The sequence below is a fragment of the Chenopodium quinoa genome, unplaced genomic scaffold, assembly GCF_001683475.1.
Source record: "Chenopodium quinoa cultivar QQ74 unplaced genomic scaffold, ASM168347v1, whole genome shotgun sequence".
NCBI classification, from domain to species: Eukaryota; Viridiplantae; Streptophyta; class Magnoliopsida; order Caryophyllales; family Amaranthaceae; genus Chenopodium; species Chenopodium quinoa.
Genome location: NW_018745454.1, coordinates 1562797 through 1580430, shown reverse-complemented (window position 1 = coordinate 1580430; position 17634 = coordinate 1562797). Strand labels below are relative to the sequence as shown.

Sequence of the window (17634 nt, the reverse complement as noted above, 5' to 3'; positions counted from 1 at the left end):
TATTTTGTTTTAATAAATTCACACTTGCTTTTTAGGTGATTGTGTTTGTTGAAATTGAAGCTAGTTGCTCAATGAAATCATGCACGAACAACTGTACGTAGTGTATCACATGCCAAAACTTAGGAATGAAAACCAATACAATTAACAAAGCAAACCTTGATATTAATTTAACTTTGGCAGCATATGAATATGTTCACACATGACATCAATGTTTTCTTAATTCATAAGGATATGTTATGTTGATCTTATTTTCGAGTATTTTGGTTAAAAAAAAAACCGTAAGTCTAGATTACAACTATTATATACTCCGTATTTTAAAAAAAGTACTCCTAATTTCATTTACCAAAAATAAGTTAATTAAGTTCAATCAAGTGTTTAATCGAAAACATTATTTTCTTGATTTTATCTTTTAGAACTCTTTTTAAACATAATTTTTCTTGAAATTATCCTATAAAAACATTTAAAAGAAATAAAATGAACAAAATAGGGTTATTAATACACAAAAAAATGATATCAATTAAAGTGGACCAAATTACAATCTCGCTATCAAAATTTTATAATGGGGAATATGCTAGACTGCTAGTGATATCCAATTTGATTTGGTTATTTGTAACCATAAGACAAGAACCAAATCAAATTAAAAATTTACAATTTTGATCAAATTAAAATGTCCTTTTGCCCTTTTTCCAATTTTCAAATAGCCTCCTCCACAAAATAAACCGCGTCTCTGTTACTCTCTTTCACCAAAACCCCAACTCACTCTCTCTTTCTCTCTCTAGATTGTCTGATTTTCTGCCTTTTTACTCAAAAATAAATTCCCAGAATCTTACCAAAAATCAGGCAGCATAAAATTAATTTGGTCTCTTTTGCCAAGAATCCCCTGTTTTTTCTGCTCTCTACTTTGTCTCCTTCAATCTAGGAATTTAGAATTTCCTCAAAAATGGCGGATCATAATCTTACCACCCCATTTTTGACCCAGGATGGAAATAGTCAAACCCCAGCAATTTCAGATTCAGAAAAATCCCATCTTGTTCTTACAATCGAAAACCCTAACTCAGAAAACCCCCAAATCAATTTTCAAAACCCCTTTGAATTTCTGGGTGTTGAAGGGTTTAATGATCACCCTTCTACCTCTGCTGATCCTTTCAGAAATCATACCCTGAAAATTGTTGGGGTTTATGAGTGGATTAAGATTTTAATTTGTATCCCAATTGCTGCAATTAGGCTTGTGTTTTTTGGGTTGACTTTATTAGTTGGGTATGTTGCTACTTTGATTGCTCTTCAAGGTTGGAAAGATAGGAATAGTCCTATGCCTAGATGGCGTTCTAATCTTATGTGGGTCACTCGATTTAGCTCTCGTTGCATACTGTTCTCTTTTGGGTAAGTTTCATTTTAATCTTCCTTCTTTTTTTGATGATTTGGATTGAGAATTGTTTGAAATGTTGTGTTATTTTTATGCAAATTGTTGGTATATACTGTATTTGGTTAAGATTGGAATTTGAGTATTTGATGTTTTAGTTTTGTGTGGAAGTAGTTTTCATGTATAATGTTTTTTTGGGTTGTCTTGAAAAGTAAGCCGAAGGAACTTAATGATTTAATGACTGGATTTCTTGAAATGTCCTTTGATAAGATTGACCATGGGAAAGAATGTGGAATGATTGTAGTATATTCATGGTTTTCTCTTTGATTATGAGTAGTTGCGATGATATGACAACTAATTCTGGATGGTGGGATGATTTTAAACGGAGTTCTTGCGGATATAATTCATAGGTTGAACTCATTGGCACACCCAGAATAGTGGAATATGTGCTTGAGAATGCATAGTAGTTTTGTTATGAATTTTACAGGAGATATGAGATTGGTTTTGCAAATTTTGTGATTGCTTTGCCAAGGAAGCTTCCTTGGTTTGGTGTGTTACCTGCCTCTATGTCTTCTTTTGTTTTTCTTTTTGTGTGCGTACTAGAGGAAATTCATGGCGACATTTTGTTGTTTTCTGTGTTGCAAGCAAATTCATTATTATGCTGTCAGCATTTCAAGTTAGTGTTTATCTGAAATCTTTCTATTTTGTTTTAGGTACCATTGGATAAGACGCAAAGGACGGCCTGCACCGAGAGATATTGCTCCTATCATTGTTTCAAACCATGTATCATACATTGACCCAATTTTCTATTTCTATGAGTTGTTCCCTACAATCGTTGCGTCTGATTCCCATGACTCAATGCCTGTAGTCGGGACTATTATCAGAGCTATGCAGGTATTGACTTTACTGACTTAATTTTCTTCCTGATTCTTTGTACCTTTTAAGTTCTTGTGTTCTTGGTATAGTTATACGTTGCCCTGTGGGTAAATTAAAAATCTATCTTGCGTTGAAGGCCAATGAATTAGTGACTGATGTTTGCTCGATTATATATGACTTTTGCACTCATATTATAATCATGATTGATTGCTTTTGTTTACAGGTTATATATGTGAATAGGTTCTCACCTTCATCAAGGAAACATGCTGTTAATGAGATAAAGGTACAGGAACCTGTGGCTCTTTCTGATCATCTAATGTCTTTTCAAAATACATGTATTTGTCTTCCTAATGGCCTCATGTTGTTTTTCAGCATGTAAATCTAATAAGACTTGATTACCATGTTCCGTGTTGACTTCCTGAATTTCATTAGTATTTATCATGTTGTTTTTCAGCATGTAAATCTAATAAGACTTGATTACCATGTTCCATGTTGACTTCCTGAATTTCATTAGTATTTATTTTTTTGACTTAGCAAAGAACTTTTTTGATGAAGAGGGTTGGGACTGTCTATGAGTGCTAAAGATAGGAGCTTTGATATGCCCCTCCCTTCTCTTTTCCAAACTTAATTTTCCTTGTATAGTGATTTTTTGATATATTCCTACGATGGAGGGTATTTAGCTCCTAGACTGCTACCATTCTATCGATGTTAGTAGATAAATTACGGGCACATAAGAGATCATGATGGAACCAGTTCAGTGTTTAGTAATAAAAAGTTTGATTTGCTATTTGTTTATCAATTGTAAGGCATTTGATACAGAAATGTGCTTTCAAGGACCTGTGTACAGAGAAAGGCTTCATGCAATAGATTTCCTCGTGTTCTTTTATTTCCGGAGGGGACTACCACCAATGGAAGATTCCTTCTCTCTTTCCAAATGGGTGCATTCATTCCAAATCATCCAATTCAGCCAGTAGTAGTTCGATATCCTCATGTACACTTTGATCAATCCTGGTATAACTTTTACCATGTGTTATTATTCTTGAATTTTACTCAGTTATTAAAGCACCTTACTTTTGTTCTTGGTTAAATATTAAAGCATTGATTTTTCCATTGCATATCTAGGGGTAACATTTCCTTGGCGAGGCTGATGTTTCGAATGTTTACTCAGTTTCACAATTTTATGGAGGTATTCTTTCTTATCTATTTATTTATTTTCTGCTCTCTATCACATAGTGGCGTGGTGCTATGTGGCATCATTGACAAAATTAGGGACAATTCTAGTGATTGGATAATTGATGGTGTGATACTTCTTTCATTTTTGGGAAATTTGCGTATCACTGGCATAGGGAAATGGTAACACAACAAGGGGTTGAGCCTTAGCCTTGTGGCACAAGGGGGGAGAGGAGGAATGAGGTCAAGTTTCGGATAATACTCTTTTATGAGTTGTGCTGAATGAGGACAAGATAATATATGTATCATGATTAGCTTCTTTTTTCTCTCTTTCTTCTCTCTCTCTCTCACTGCTTGTTAGCTTAGAATGATGCCTGTTACTTAGAGCTACCTGCAAGTGTTGGATATTGGTACATGTCCAAGTGTGAGATCTTATAATTTTATGAAACATTTTCATGTTTATGGTCAATTATGAACTGTCAACTAGTGTTTGTATCAATATTTGACAATGCGCTGGTTTCTGAATTGGTCTTATGTTTAGGCAGTGTGATGAAGAACTTGTTTTTTGATATTAGTTTTGCTTTTCGTTGACCAGGTGGAGTACCTCCCAGTTGTACGGCCTTTGCACAGTCAAAAAGAAAATGTGCCTCTTTTTGCTGAAAGGGTGAGTTCATCCTGTGTTCTCCACTCCCCCCCCCCCCAAAAAAAAAAAAAAAAAAAAAAGAAAAAAGAAAACTCCGGGCATAGAATTACTTTTTAACTTTCATTTTTCGGATATATGCAGACTGCCCATGCTATGGCCAGTGCACTGAATGTTGTGCAAACATCTTATTCCTATGGGGATATGTTGCTTCTGATGAAAGCAGTTGAATTAAAGCAGGTGAGTGGTTTTATTAGTCTCTTGACATTTTCTTATAAAAAAATGGATTTGCTTACTATCAAGCTTTCAAGATTTATGCTTCTTTGTTGTTTGTTGTTTTTTTTTAAGCTGTGGGCTCTATACTGTAAGCTGAAGGATATTTCTATTCATTGTTAGTAGGTTAGGACATTTGTACTCTAGTAAAGTTTCAATGAAGATTTTTTTTTTTGGGGTTCCAATGTGGTGATACTGGTTATAAACTAGAATTAAACATAAAGCACATGCTTTCAGATTTGAAGTTGATGAATTGATTTTCCTGTTTATTCTCTTCCTTTTTCAAGAAATGAATTATGCTGCAGTTTTGCTGGCTCTGAATCTCCCTTTTGTCTTATTTAGCTTCCCTGTTCTGCCCGTGTTATAATTTAACTGGATGACTATCAGCTTACTTGGAATTGGCAATGTTATCTGTTGTCAGTATTTTAATTTTACAGATTCAGTTGTGCCATTTTATAACATTAGTGGTCAGTTTGATTCAAGGTTAATATAAGTTATCACTTGAGGTAGTGCATCCACTTCCCAAGCACGTGATTTTATTACTTACATTTTGACACCAATTACTGTTATGAACTTGTTTGGGCGAGTGGAAACGGATTAATATGGACATCAACCATAAAAAAATATATCATGTAATTTGCATCCAATTTCATCACTATTTCTACAATTGATGATCTTGTGCCAAATGAGCTGCAAATGAATTTGGTGTGACTAACATCTTACTTTTGCAAATCTCAGGAAAACCCTTCAAGATTTATGGTTGAATTGGGTCATATAAATTCGGTGAGTATATTTAAGCTACAAGTTATTTTTCCCCCTGGTTTTTAGAAACCAGAATTGAACTGTTTATTGCACATTGTACTTCTAGGTTAATGTATCAGTAGTAGGCATTTTATACATCAGATCACATTCATGACTAGGGATGTGCTTTTTTGTTGGTGCATGCATGATGCTAATTGCTATGGAGCAAAATAGCAAAGCCTCAGATTACAATTATCTGGGAGAAAGATATTGAGTATCAGAGGATTCAAAGCTCTAAAAAGTAAAATTAAGGTCTTTTGTCCAATGTGTTTGATATTAGAATACTATTCATAATGGTAATACATCTGTATCTCTATCACTGTACTAACTGCCTATTCAAATACTGATGTGATGCCTGCATATTGTACCTTTCTACATCTTGTTGTCATGTGTAATTGTATGCTTCACATGATGGTGCTTAGTCATGAAAAGATATACGCAGTACTTCTTTTTCTTTCATTTTCATGTACAGTCTTCTTGATAAACTTCCTAATTTACAGTCTTACCGCGTGAGCACTATGGAGGCTTTGGAATTATTGGAGAAGTTTATATCTATGAATCCTGATAGCAGGTATGTTTGGTTAAGTCCATGAATGATTATGACACAACACTAGTTACTGAGCAACTTAAGTTCTGACCTGTAAAAATACAATTTTTTTGAGCAGCAACTGACTAAAAGTCATTTATTTTAGAAACAATGAGTTGAAGAGAACATGGCTAAGTTTAATATTAATTATGCTTTATGTTGGTGAATATATGAATATTATAAGAGGTATATTGCAATCACCATTGAAATTCATCACTTCATACAGTTGCAATCACCATTGAAATTCATCACTTCATACAAAGTGCATATTTACTACTGAACTGTTATTGATTTGTAAATTCATACGATATGTTATGGCTTAAGTGATGTTATTTGGCAAATGGATGGAATTAATTGCTTTTATGTATAATTGTTTGATTTATACATACAACAAAACAATATTGTAGGACACTTGAGTATATGCTTTTCTTAATTTTAGTATAAATCATGTCTTCTACATTAGTTCTGGATAATTGTAGGATATAAGCAGATTCTCAGCCTTTTTTCCTTTGCAGTGGCTGTGTGGAGATTGGGGACTTCTTAAGAGTTTTGAGATTGAAGCCTTGTGGTTTATCTGAAAAGGTGTGTGCATATGCTTCTGAGATTTTTGCTTGGCTATAAGTGCAACTCTGAGTTTCTGGATACCCTTGTTGACAAACATTGGAAGTCTTACACGATTGGCATATGCCATTTTCTGTATCACAAAAATGATGGTGAAGTATTGTTGTTTTTGGGCAAAAGGTTGGAGGACCAAACCTTGAGCCCCTAAATTTTTACGGCCCAAGATCCACGACTGCGCTTTTGGCTGTGGTATAATATGTCGTCACAACTTCTAGTCATTATACCAAAATTTTCAGAAAATGAAGTTTTAAGTGTTTCTTAGAATTGTTGAAGCTAGAAGAATTAGCTGCCTTGGTAATATAGCAATGGGGACTCATTCACATTATTGTTATCCTTTTTGACTTGCAGATTTTTGCTTTTGTTGATATCGAGAAGATGGGAAAAATTACTTTCAAACAGGTAATGGCAATATTTCTGCTGTGTTACAAATTATATCTGTTTAGTATGTTCTGAAATTTTTTCCAACAAAACTTCATTCTCTTAAAGGTAGTTTTTCTCCCAGATTTACCTTGTTATGGGATATGTTTATGATAAAAGGGAAGAGGAAGAGGGGGATGCAAATTATTAGTTTTGAAATGTTGTGGTAGTCTTGAGTTGGGATTTTTTTTTTTTTTTTTTTTTTTTTTTTTTTTTTTTTTTTTTTGTGAACGACAACTTATTCATGGATGATGTTTTGCCTGCAGTTTTTGTTAGCATCATATCATATCAAGAAACAGCCATTATTTCATCGTGCCTGTGAAGTTTCTTTTGCCAAATGTAGTGATGAGATCCAAGATCACATATCCAAAGAAGAGGTTTGATATCCGGACCACTATGTCCAACCTTAAATAAGATCAAATTTCATATGGCTTAATTTCTTATTTATTATGATGCAGTTTGGAGATGTGATTCGACTGGGTATTCCAAATGTCAATGACCATGATGTAAGATCCCCCTCCCCCTTTTAAAAATTCTTGTATACCTTGAAAGCTGTATTCTCTTTTCTTTTACTCAAGTTCTTGGATCCTGTGATGTTAAAAAATTCAGATTAAAGAACTTTTCAATATGTTCGATATGGATGGCGATGGGAGAATTAGGAAGCACGAGTTTCTCTGCTGCTTAAGAAAAAACCCGCTGTTCATTGCCCTCTTCTCACCTCTTCTTCAAGATGGGCTCGAGTACACTAGCAATGGGCTGGAGATGGTTTGAAAGAAAATATTTGGTATCTTCATCGATTGCTGTATGATTGGTTTGCCATTATATGTTATATATATTCTTCTTCACTTCCCCTGAGCCCTGGAGTGGGTTTGCATATGGCAGATGGGTCTGAAATTTTTTGGCAACTTCAGATCCTTCATTTAGTAGTTTCTCGTGGTTGATGGTAAGCCAATTTGGGGGTGATTTTTTGTGTAATAGCATTAATTAGCATATTGAAATACTATGATGTAGCAATGGTTTTATGACAGGAAGTGTAGTGCTTTCTAATATACAGATTGTTTGATATACATATGTGTACTTCTATAACGTTTTGGACTCGAAGCTATGACCAAATATATTACTCGTATACGAGTAGTATGCTGTGTTACCAAATGCAATTTTGTAGTAATAGAATTGTACCAAGTGCAATGTAAGAATGCAGGAGAAAACTATAATTTTTGCTAAAGATTGGATACATTTTGCATCTTATTTATCGTCAAGTCTTGGATAAGATGGTTTCACACAATTATTTTGAGATTTCAAATATTAGAACGATTTGGAAAGAGTTTAATTAGGTACAACAATTCTTGTGTTGAAATATACGTCCATATTAAAGTTTTTAGTCGTGAATAGTTGTATATTGTTCTAAGAGAGAGATATCTTAACTAAACACCAAAGTTATGGTTAAGAATTACTCACTTAAACAAGGATAATAGTTCCTTTACACACACAAAAAAAAAATTATAGTAGTTGAGAAAGAAACTTCTCATTGTTTATAAAGATCTTTTCATTTATGTGACATAATTTTACAAGATTTGTGTGACATAGTAGGTCCTGGGATCGATTCTCACCCCCGCCCTTGTGGCTCTCTAAACACCAAAAAAATATTTCAAATGAGTCTTCACCAATATATATATATATATATATATATATATATATATATATATATATATATATATATATATATATATATATATATATATTTCAAATAAGCAACTTATTAGCAGACCATCTTGTAGTTGTCTACGTATAACAATTAAATCCCGCACACTAATTCAAAGTAATACTTGTAGAAGGGATGATGAAATGGGGTCATCATACCTTACAAGTTACGAAGTATTTTCTAAATGAGGGTTGAAAAAGTCTAATAGGGACGCAATTGACTAAACTGATTAAAAAAATTAGTGATTCTATTTCACCGTTCATCCAAAATCAATGGCATATCTATAAAGAGATATGAAATGAAATAAATTATTTTTCTTGTAAGTTTGTGGGCTGCCTCTTTCTTTTCTTTATATATAGGGAGTATGTCGTTTCCTATTGTTCTTTGTTTGAGTCAATTATACATGGACCTCAATAAGGACATAAAGTTATACTGCCTCTTTATGGCAAATACCCATATTTATTAGAAGTGTCCTTAATTTAGGTTAATGTTATGGGACCACATTTTAGTCCTTATCTTATATTAAGAACCCTTCTAATAACTTTATGGCAAATATTTATTTGAAATATTGATTAGGTTTAAGTATGATATTAAATCATACTAATTGATGAATAATTAATTAATTATTTTTAATGTAACATCATAATAGAGTTAATTGATAACACTAACTTTTAAATAAAACGGATGTTCAGTAATTACTGAACATCCGTTATAAAGTGACAATAAAATGCGCAAAAGTTACACTAAAACGCATAAAAGTTACCCTGATATATATATGAGTTATTTATGCTTCATTGATAAATTTGACAAAAGTGACACTAAATTTGACAAAAGTGACATTAAATCTGACAAAAGTGAACCCGTTGTACAGTAAATTACTGAAAACCGGGTGTATACAAAACTTTTCCAATTGATAAAGTCGAGAAAATCTACCAAAATATTTAATTCGATCTCTATCTCTCGGAAGGAGATATTGAGAAGAAAGCTTTTGAGAAGAGAATCTCTACTTCAAACACGTGGTAACCTTTGATTGGTCTGATCTAAAAAAAATAGATAAGATTGTACATGACTTTTCTTTGCATCCACTCATTTTGAAAGCACTATTCATAAAGGGGACTATGGTTGCATCGTTTCACACGCTTTTTAATAGAATAAATTAGCCTTCAAGTTGGAGTGTTGGTCCCCACACAAGTAGGACTTCAAGTCTTATCTATGAAGTTTTATCTTAACAATTACCGATTTTATCTTAAGATTCACCGTAAGTGATTAGGGGATTTTGCTCCCACCAATCGGAATGCGCCACGTGGGCCAATCAGGTCCTGCCAAGTGTTCCCCAGTTGGACCTCTCAGGGCTTGCCACGTGGCACACGCTTATTCGTCCGCCTTGGACCTATTATGTCATGACACGTGGCATACTCCATGCCTAATGGAGAAGTCGGCCACCCAGGCCCAACTTCCGAGGGAAGCCCAATCAGCCCAAGGTTAACCTAAACCTAGATTGGCACGTTTCCCGAGGTTATAAATACCTCCCTTAATCCTCATTAAGGGAGATTACGCAGATTACACACATTAAACTCTCTCACCTAGAGAGACCCAATCACTTTAATTTCCGCATTAATTACTCCTTAATCAAGTACTAACTTGACCGTCGGAGGCGGATCTCCAATCATCCGGAGCATCCGTTTGTTTTGCAGGTACAGGCGTCCGGTTCCAGTCTCGGAATTGTAACTCTCCCGCAGGACATCAGAAAACCCCGAAACAGTAAGCTCTCCAATAAAAGGTTTCTATGACATATGTAGGTACACAAGTTGATATATATTATGTGTATATTATATATTCATCTTTATGATTTATCTCTATATAGTATCCATGTGAGTTGGAGATGTACTTCCTAGTGCCTAGTAGCCCCAATCCTATTGACCAATTGAACACAAAGTTCGAGTATTTGTATTTCAAAACACAACAATATAATTGTACGGATTAGTCAAAATATATATACTTGATCAAAAAAAGGAATAATCTTATAAATTGGATACCAACTTCCATTGTCTTGAAAAGGAATAACAATGGTGGAGAGTCAGCCATATCATGGTTGAAAGAGGAAATTTAAATGCCTCATTTTAATTTTCTCTTTTATTTTGGGACCACCATATCACAATTTCACATGGCCTAATGTTAAAAAACAGCTATGTTTGAGGTGCTTATAAATCGACACTAAAAACTATGTCTTTTTTTGGACAGTTGTTAGAGTCGATAAAGACAGGTCTCTTGAAAATTCAACAAGAATCGTCGTTATAGCGCATATAAAGTTGGTACAATGAGAAACAGACGATTTATAATCATAGACTTCGTATAAGACACACATTTAATGATATTTTTCGGTATATACAGTAATTTTAGAAACAGATGAACGAGGTAAAAATTCTTTTATATCCTTATTACGGACTTACGGAGTAGTATTGTGTATATACTATTGTACTTGCAACTTGCAACTTCTTTGATAAAATTGACATCCAACATGAAAGAGTGAGATTTCTTGCTGACGCCAACAGATTTTCAGATGTATGACATCAAAATATAAAAATTATAAAGCGGACGGTAGAGATTTATTCTAAATAAAATTTCAGTATTTGAATAAATTAAGGTTACCGTTGGATAAGAATAGAAATTTGAGAAAATTAAGAAAAGTGAAGTATCTAAAAATAGAGAGGGTTGGTCGTATTCAAATACTAAAGGAAGAGTGGTCCCATGATCTCTGGAATTGGGACCCACAACAACCATGTCACTCTTTCAACTAGTATGCCCACTTGGCTATCTCACTTCACTTTCTGACAAGTGTCGCCACCACAACTACTTCACAAAATAATTTTTTATTTTTTTTAACAATTCAATATATTACGGCTGTTCAAATTTACTGAACTGATTAGAATTTAGAACTGAACAAATGGCCTGTTCATATTTACTTATTTTCAGTTCAATTCAGTTCAGTTCAGCTCCGCTCCAATCAGTTCAGTTCAGTTCAGCTTCAATCAGTTCAGTTCAGCTCTTAATTCCCTCTCTATTAAAATATTCATTTCAGCTTAGTTCAGTTCAGTTCAGTTCAGTTCAGTTCAGTTCCAATCAGTTCAGTTCAGTTCAACTCAGTTCAGTAAATATGAACAGGCCCTAAATTGATTGGAGGTGAATTGAACTGAGCTGAAATGAGTATTTTTTATATGAGAAGAAAATTAGAAGCTGAACTAAACTAAACTAAACTAAACTAAACTGAAATTAAGCTGAAGTGAACAAACTCGTACGTCTTGTATTTATATGGAGAACAAAATTATGGGTGTAATAAAAATATAAAATACTCCTTGTTTTTAGAAAAACTGTTCAATGTATTTTTGAGGTTTTAAAAAAATGCACTATCGTGTATCTTTAAGATTTGTAAAAACTTGCATCAAATACCCTTAGACTCACAATAAATGTTAATTTTGTTAAAAAAGACCCTTAAGCATCAAATTATATTAAATACTTATAGTTTAATGCTACTATAATACTAAACCTGTAAACCATTTATTTATAAAGTAAACTTAATTAATAAAGCAAATTCTAACACCTAATTTATGCTTTTATGTGGTTTTATTACATAAATATTAAGGTACTAAAAGTGAGCTATTGTGTAGGCATGGTTTTAATTTAATAAGGTCCCGTTCACTTCACCTTATTTTTGCTGAACCGAAATTATTTTTGCTCAACTGAAATTATTTTTACAGAATTGCTATTATATTTCTTTGTTAAGTTTACTGATTTTTTACTGAACTGAAATTATTTTTGCTTAACTAAACTTACTTTTACTGAACTGAAATTATTTTTACTGAACATTTTTTTTAAGCTTAAGTGAACAAGGCCTAAGTCAATGATATATGCATTGTTAGATGATTAAGGTATTTAATGCATTTATTTACAAATTTGCGGAATACATGGTGCATTTAAAGGTTTTCAGGGGTACCCGAAGCATTTTTTTTAAAAAAAAGGGAAATTCTCACCGGTAACACCCAACTTCCGTTTTTTCTCAATGGTAGATTATAATATTTTGGATTATCATTGGTAATCACCAATTAGTAATACTAATTTAATGGTAACATTAATGAAACTTTTACCTAAATCCTTAACCATGGTTACTATGTTAAGTGAAAAATTAGCTACGAAATGACTCAATTGCCCCTATTTATTTCCCTTAACCACTTATGTCTAATCAAATAACTTCAGGGCTTCATCCAGTATACTAATTTCCAGTCAGCTTGCAAATTCTGTTGTTAATCTAACTGGAAAACAATTGAGTATTGTCGCAGATCCCGGTGACTCATTTCCTATAGCTGACCTCCTGTCTCAAGAACCTTTCGCTGGAGCATTTTGTTTAGTCATGGTAGTATTAAGAGAAATTGAGAAGAAAAAGAACAAGGAGTACGAATAGAATTGGGTTATTTAAGGTTTATATAAAGGGGTAATTGATTAAGGAGGGAAAGTAGCATATAACTTTGGAGGGAAGTGATTTTTTAGAAGGGTAGGTTTGTAATTGTGTTATTATTAATCCATGGTTAGTCAATAATTAGGTAAAAGTTTCATTAATGTTACCAGTAAATTAGTATTACTAATTGGTGATTACCAATGATAATAAAAAATTTTGCATTCTACTGTTGAGAAAAAACAAAAGTTGGGTGTTACCGTTGAGAATTTCCCAAAAAAAAACCATTCCCCTTGTTTCTATCATTTCACTTTGTACTATGTAAAATAATTGTGTTTTCATTGAACAGAGTATTCATAAATTCATTGAACTTGTGTGCATGGAGTCATGGACTGGGTTTTTTTTTCGGTTCATAAAAATGTTAGAATATAGACTTACTTTTCAACAAGTTCTAGTTCAGTCTAGTCATCCATTTGATGAAATGAACAGTACAAGAAAATTATCTTTTCGTAGCGATTATTCTAAGTTTTGATATCGTTTGTAATTGTTACAAAAAGTTTTCACAATGAATGGTTATTCGGTACAATATTCGCCGTTATCATAGACTTTAGTAGTGGTTTTCTATATTATTGGAGTTCTCTTCAATAATCGATACAAAAACTACTTCCAATTGTGGTGATTATTATAGCGATAAATGTTAAACTTATTTTCTTCAAAAAAAAAAATGATCTTTACAAGATTAGAACACGAAACCTCAAGCTTGAATATTAAATGTTTTACCAATAAGTTATGATGTATTCTTTGTCAAACAATATTTATATATCTAGTCTTGAAAAGACTTTTTCATATTGTTTATGTTTACGTTAATCGGTGCAAGTTTTTGCAAATTTTTGATTGTAAATATCTTTAATTTCACACTTAAAAAAAATATAAAAGTTAAATATTAATAACGTACTCACCAAGACGAATCAAACTAGACCCCATATGAGATATGACTATATTTGTTCTTAAAGATTGAGAGAAATTTAGAAGATTCTCTCTTATTTTTAATAGTAAAAAGATTCCAAACTAGAACATCATTGTGGAACGAATAGAGTATTATTTTAGGGTTATAAATGTCCGCACATAATTCATAAAAATTAGATAAAAAAAAAAAAAGACATTTGACAACAATCAGGTTAAATTAGTACATAAACATTTTAGGCTATAAATGTCTTCACATTTAGAAGTATAAGAGTTTGCTTCAACTTTATAAAAAGTAGGGAATTATTGTATTATTATTATTATTTTTTTTTCTTACACTGGTTTATGCATGGTTGAGAAAGACGATAAATGAATGATCCTAATAATTTATTAATTTGAATGTCTTTACAAATTAAAGTACAAGACATTGCATTGTTGGAGATTAAAAGATACCCTTATAGATAAAATTGGCTTTCTTGCTCTTTAATCGACTTAGTTTTCTAATTAGAGTTGTCTGGGTTATTCTTCTTAACTTTTTTCCCACAATTTATTCAAATTTCTAATAAATCACAATTAAAGTTTATGCATTGTAAAACTTGAAAAATGAACTTGTCGGTAATTCAAAATACAAAGATAGTAAAGTTCTCATGAAAAAATTGTCCCCTATGCCCCATGGCTCAATTGGAGAAACTTCCCATAAATGGGAATGGCTATTCTCAACCTATCCATTTTTCATAAGGGTTAAGTGGTGGGTCCAACAATGGATGTCCACATGAGGGCCCATTTCTTTTTTTTTTCTTTTTATAGTGCAAAACGCGTGAAATGACGCGACTTCAATCCCCTATGTGCTGCAGTTTTACGCTATATTTTGCAAATAAATAGATAATCACACGATTAAATAGATTTTGTAAAAAAAAAAAAACCAACCAAACACTGCCATATATCTCAATCCCGCTCAAGATAAACTGGTTTAAATTTCCATCACCACTTTATCAAACAACTAATTATTACGAATTATTAGCATTCCATTCAAACAACTACTTCTTCTAGATCAATACAGCTTAAAGATATGTTTGTGGTTCAATTTTGAAATTGATTATGAATAAGGAGTACACAATAAAATTAGTTATGACAAATTAGGGTAAATTTTAAATAAATATCTAATGACATGGAATTAGGACCCTTTGCTTTTGATCCATGCGTAGACCAAATCAAAATAAGGGCCCACGTGAAGAGAGTATATAAAGAAAAGTATGCATTGAGCATTGTGGTGCACGTGAATTTCAATTGGGCTAAGGCCTTGGCGGGGCCGCCGTGAGGGTGGTGGTGGGGCGTGGCGATCCATGAGTTGATGACGTTCTAGAACATTCTCACGCGCTCTAAATGGAGAGACAAAGTGTTGTAATGTGTGATCGAGAGATTCTTATGTGCACCCGGATATATATTTTAGTACATATAATTAAAAGTACAGTGCTTTGGAATTTTGTTTTATTTTTAGCTTATTTAATAATTTTTGCATATATGGAAATTCTGATATATGATCACATTAATTAAAAGTATTAATGTAGAAATAGTGAAATACATTATAAACCCGCATGTTAATTGGCTATATTGATGCTTAACAATGATTACATTAGTTAATTAAATTTGAATCCAAAATTCCAAACTGCATGGTGAGATTGTTTAAAGTTTTGAGTGTATGAAACATGACCTTGAATCAATATTACTCGTACGGAATACTGACTACATTTTAACAATAAATACATTGTATTAAATTTAAAATAAAAAATAAAAATAAAGAGAAGGTCGTCATTTAAAAGTTCTGAGAAAATAAAAATGAAAAGAAAAAGGAAAGAGAAATGACAGACTCTGACACGGTATTTAGCGGGGACAGTATGAGCATCTGTCACCCCTTTGCGTTTTCGATTTCTCATTGGTCTCATTGTACGGACGACGTTGACGTTTTTCCTTAATACACTACTCGTCTACTTTTTTTTTTTTCTAAGAAAAATAAATATACTAAGGCTTGTTCACATTTACTCCGTATTAAACTGTGTTGAACTAAATTGAACTGATTGAAGGTAAATTAAAATGAAGAGTTAAAATACATATTTTATAAGAGAAGGAAATTAGGAGCTGAATTAAATTGAACTAATTAGAGTTGAACTTAACCGCGTACTAAACTGAAATGAAATTAAGATGAAGTAAACATGCTCATACATATATTTTTTTTTCTTAATTTATTTATTTATTCATTTATTTTATTTCCCCTTTTTAATACAAAAAAAAAAAATGAAAAATCTTCTTATTGGTGCTATATTTAAGATTTTTATGAAAATGCGGTCAAACAAGTTAGTATTAATTCTCTCAAAGGAGATTTTTGTTTTTCCCAATTATTTCTTTAACAAAAAAAAAATGTATGTAATTACACTTTTTATTTTATTTTATTTATATATCTAAAGTAATTACTACTCCGAATGCATTAAATTTTCTTATTTATGTAGTAATTTAAACCTTATACCGGGTGAGATTTTTTTTGAAAAGAATTTTTAAAGGTCAAGGCTACTAATTTTTTTCCAACATAATTTCATTATAATCAGTATAGGTTATACACAATGAACCTGAAGGAGCTAGTGCGCAACCTCTAATGTCTCCCCCCCCCCCCCCTTTTGTAGTGTCTTCTCGTCTTTGTCTTATTAGTTTTATTCAAAACGTTTTATAAGTGTTTTTTAATAATAAATTTAAAAAAAAAATAGTGTCATGTAGTTTGATTAATCCATTGAATAAAAACCAGTGTTAAGTAGTTTCATATTCATTAGTGGAGTAAATTTTACGGTATTTATGTAGTTTGATTTTATACATTCAATAAAAATCAGTGATGCTAGCTTTAGACATTATTTCCATGTTGAATAAAGTTCTATTGCACAATACACATTGTAGCATTTTCTTAAATTAACTTCTCAAATACTATTTACAAAATTATAATTCAACGGCTTAAACACTAATACAAATTTATCAACCACACAAGAAAGGATAATGTAGAGCGAGTAAATAAATCAATTTCATGAAAAAAAATATCATCTAATTTAATTATTAACACTATAAATTTACTGGAATACTAAAAAAATGGATGCTCTTATCCACTCTCAGAAATAAGTTTATCATCACTATATATTAAACCAATAAAATGCGTTCTCTATCTATTTTTTTTTTTTAAAGACGTTACATTTTTTTAATAAAAAAATCAGTACTTATAAATTACACCAAGTTAAAATAAAAGAATAGAAAGTAAATGAGAAATTGGATTCCATGAATATCTTAATTTACCCAATTTCTGATTCCTCTAAATTTCCAAAAATTGCATGATTCCCATTTATACACCTCCTCCCATGTTATCAAATAATTGCAATTTCCACAAATCAATCTTATCTCAATCCTCCTCAGGTTGGTTGTTGGTACTTCCATTAACAAATCTAGCAACAAGGTTTTTCCAAAACAAGCTAAAGTTTCAGGTTTTTTTACTCCTTTTGAGGTAAAATATTAAACACATCAAGGTTAAATAAAATTTTAAAACCACAGTAACTTTTTTTTTAAGCTTTTTTACCTACTTCTTGGGTTAAATATAGCAAACCAAAACTTTCCTTTTCATTACAGTACATAAATAGGGGTTTTGTATTTTGAACAACTTGTTCATTTTCTTTTCAAATTAGTAAAAAATGGCATTATTTCTAGAGAGAGAAAGTATGATGAAAATAGAAAGGTGGGTCTAGTGAGAGAA

General features: G+C 32.0%; 1 protein-coding gene across 1 annotated transcript; it reads left to right on the top strand.

The window, feature by feature from the left end:
• Window positions 1-649: 649 nt before the first annotated feature.
• Window positions 650-7980, top strand: LOC110713878 (lysophospholipid acyltransferase LPEAT2-like). The gene is made up of 14 exons (XM_021892313.1): window positions 650-1380; window positions 2074-2254; window positions 2460-2519; window positions 3084-3247; window positions 3359-3422; window positions 4002-4070; window positions 4191-4286; window positions 5058-5102; window positions 5621-5691; window positions 6222-6288; window positions 6676-6726; window positions 7011-7121; window positions 7203-7250; window positions 7354-7980. Exons 1-14 carry the CDS (start codon window positions 941-943, stop codon window positions 7513-7515), a joined length of 1629 nt encoding a protein of 542 aa, XP_021748005.1. The 5' UTR covers window positions 650-940; the 3' UTR covers window positions 7516-7980.
• Window positions 7981-17634: the final 9654 nt, after the last annotated feature.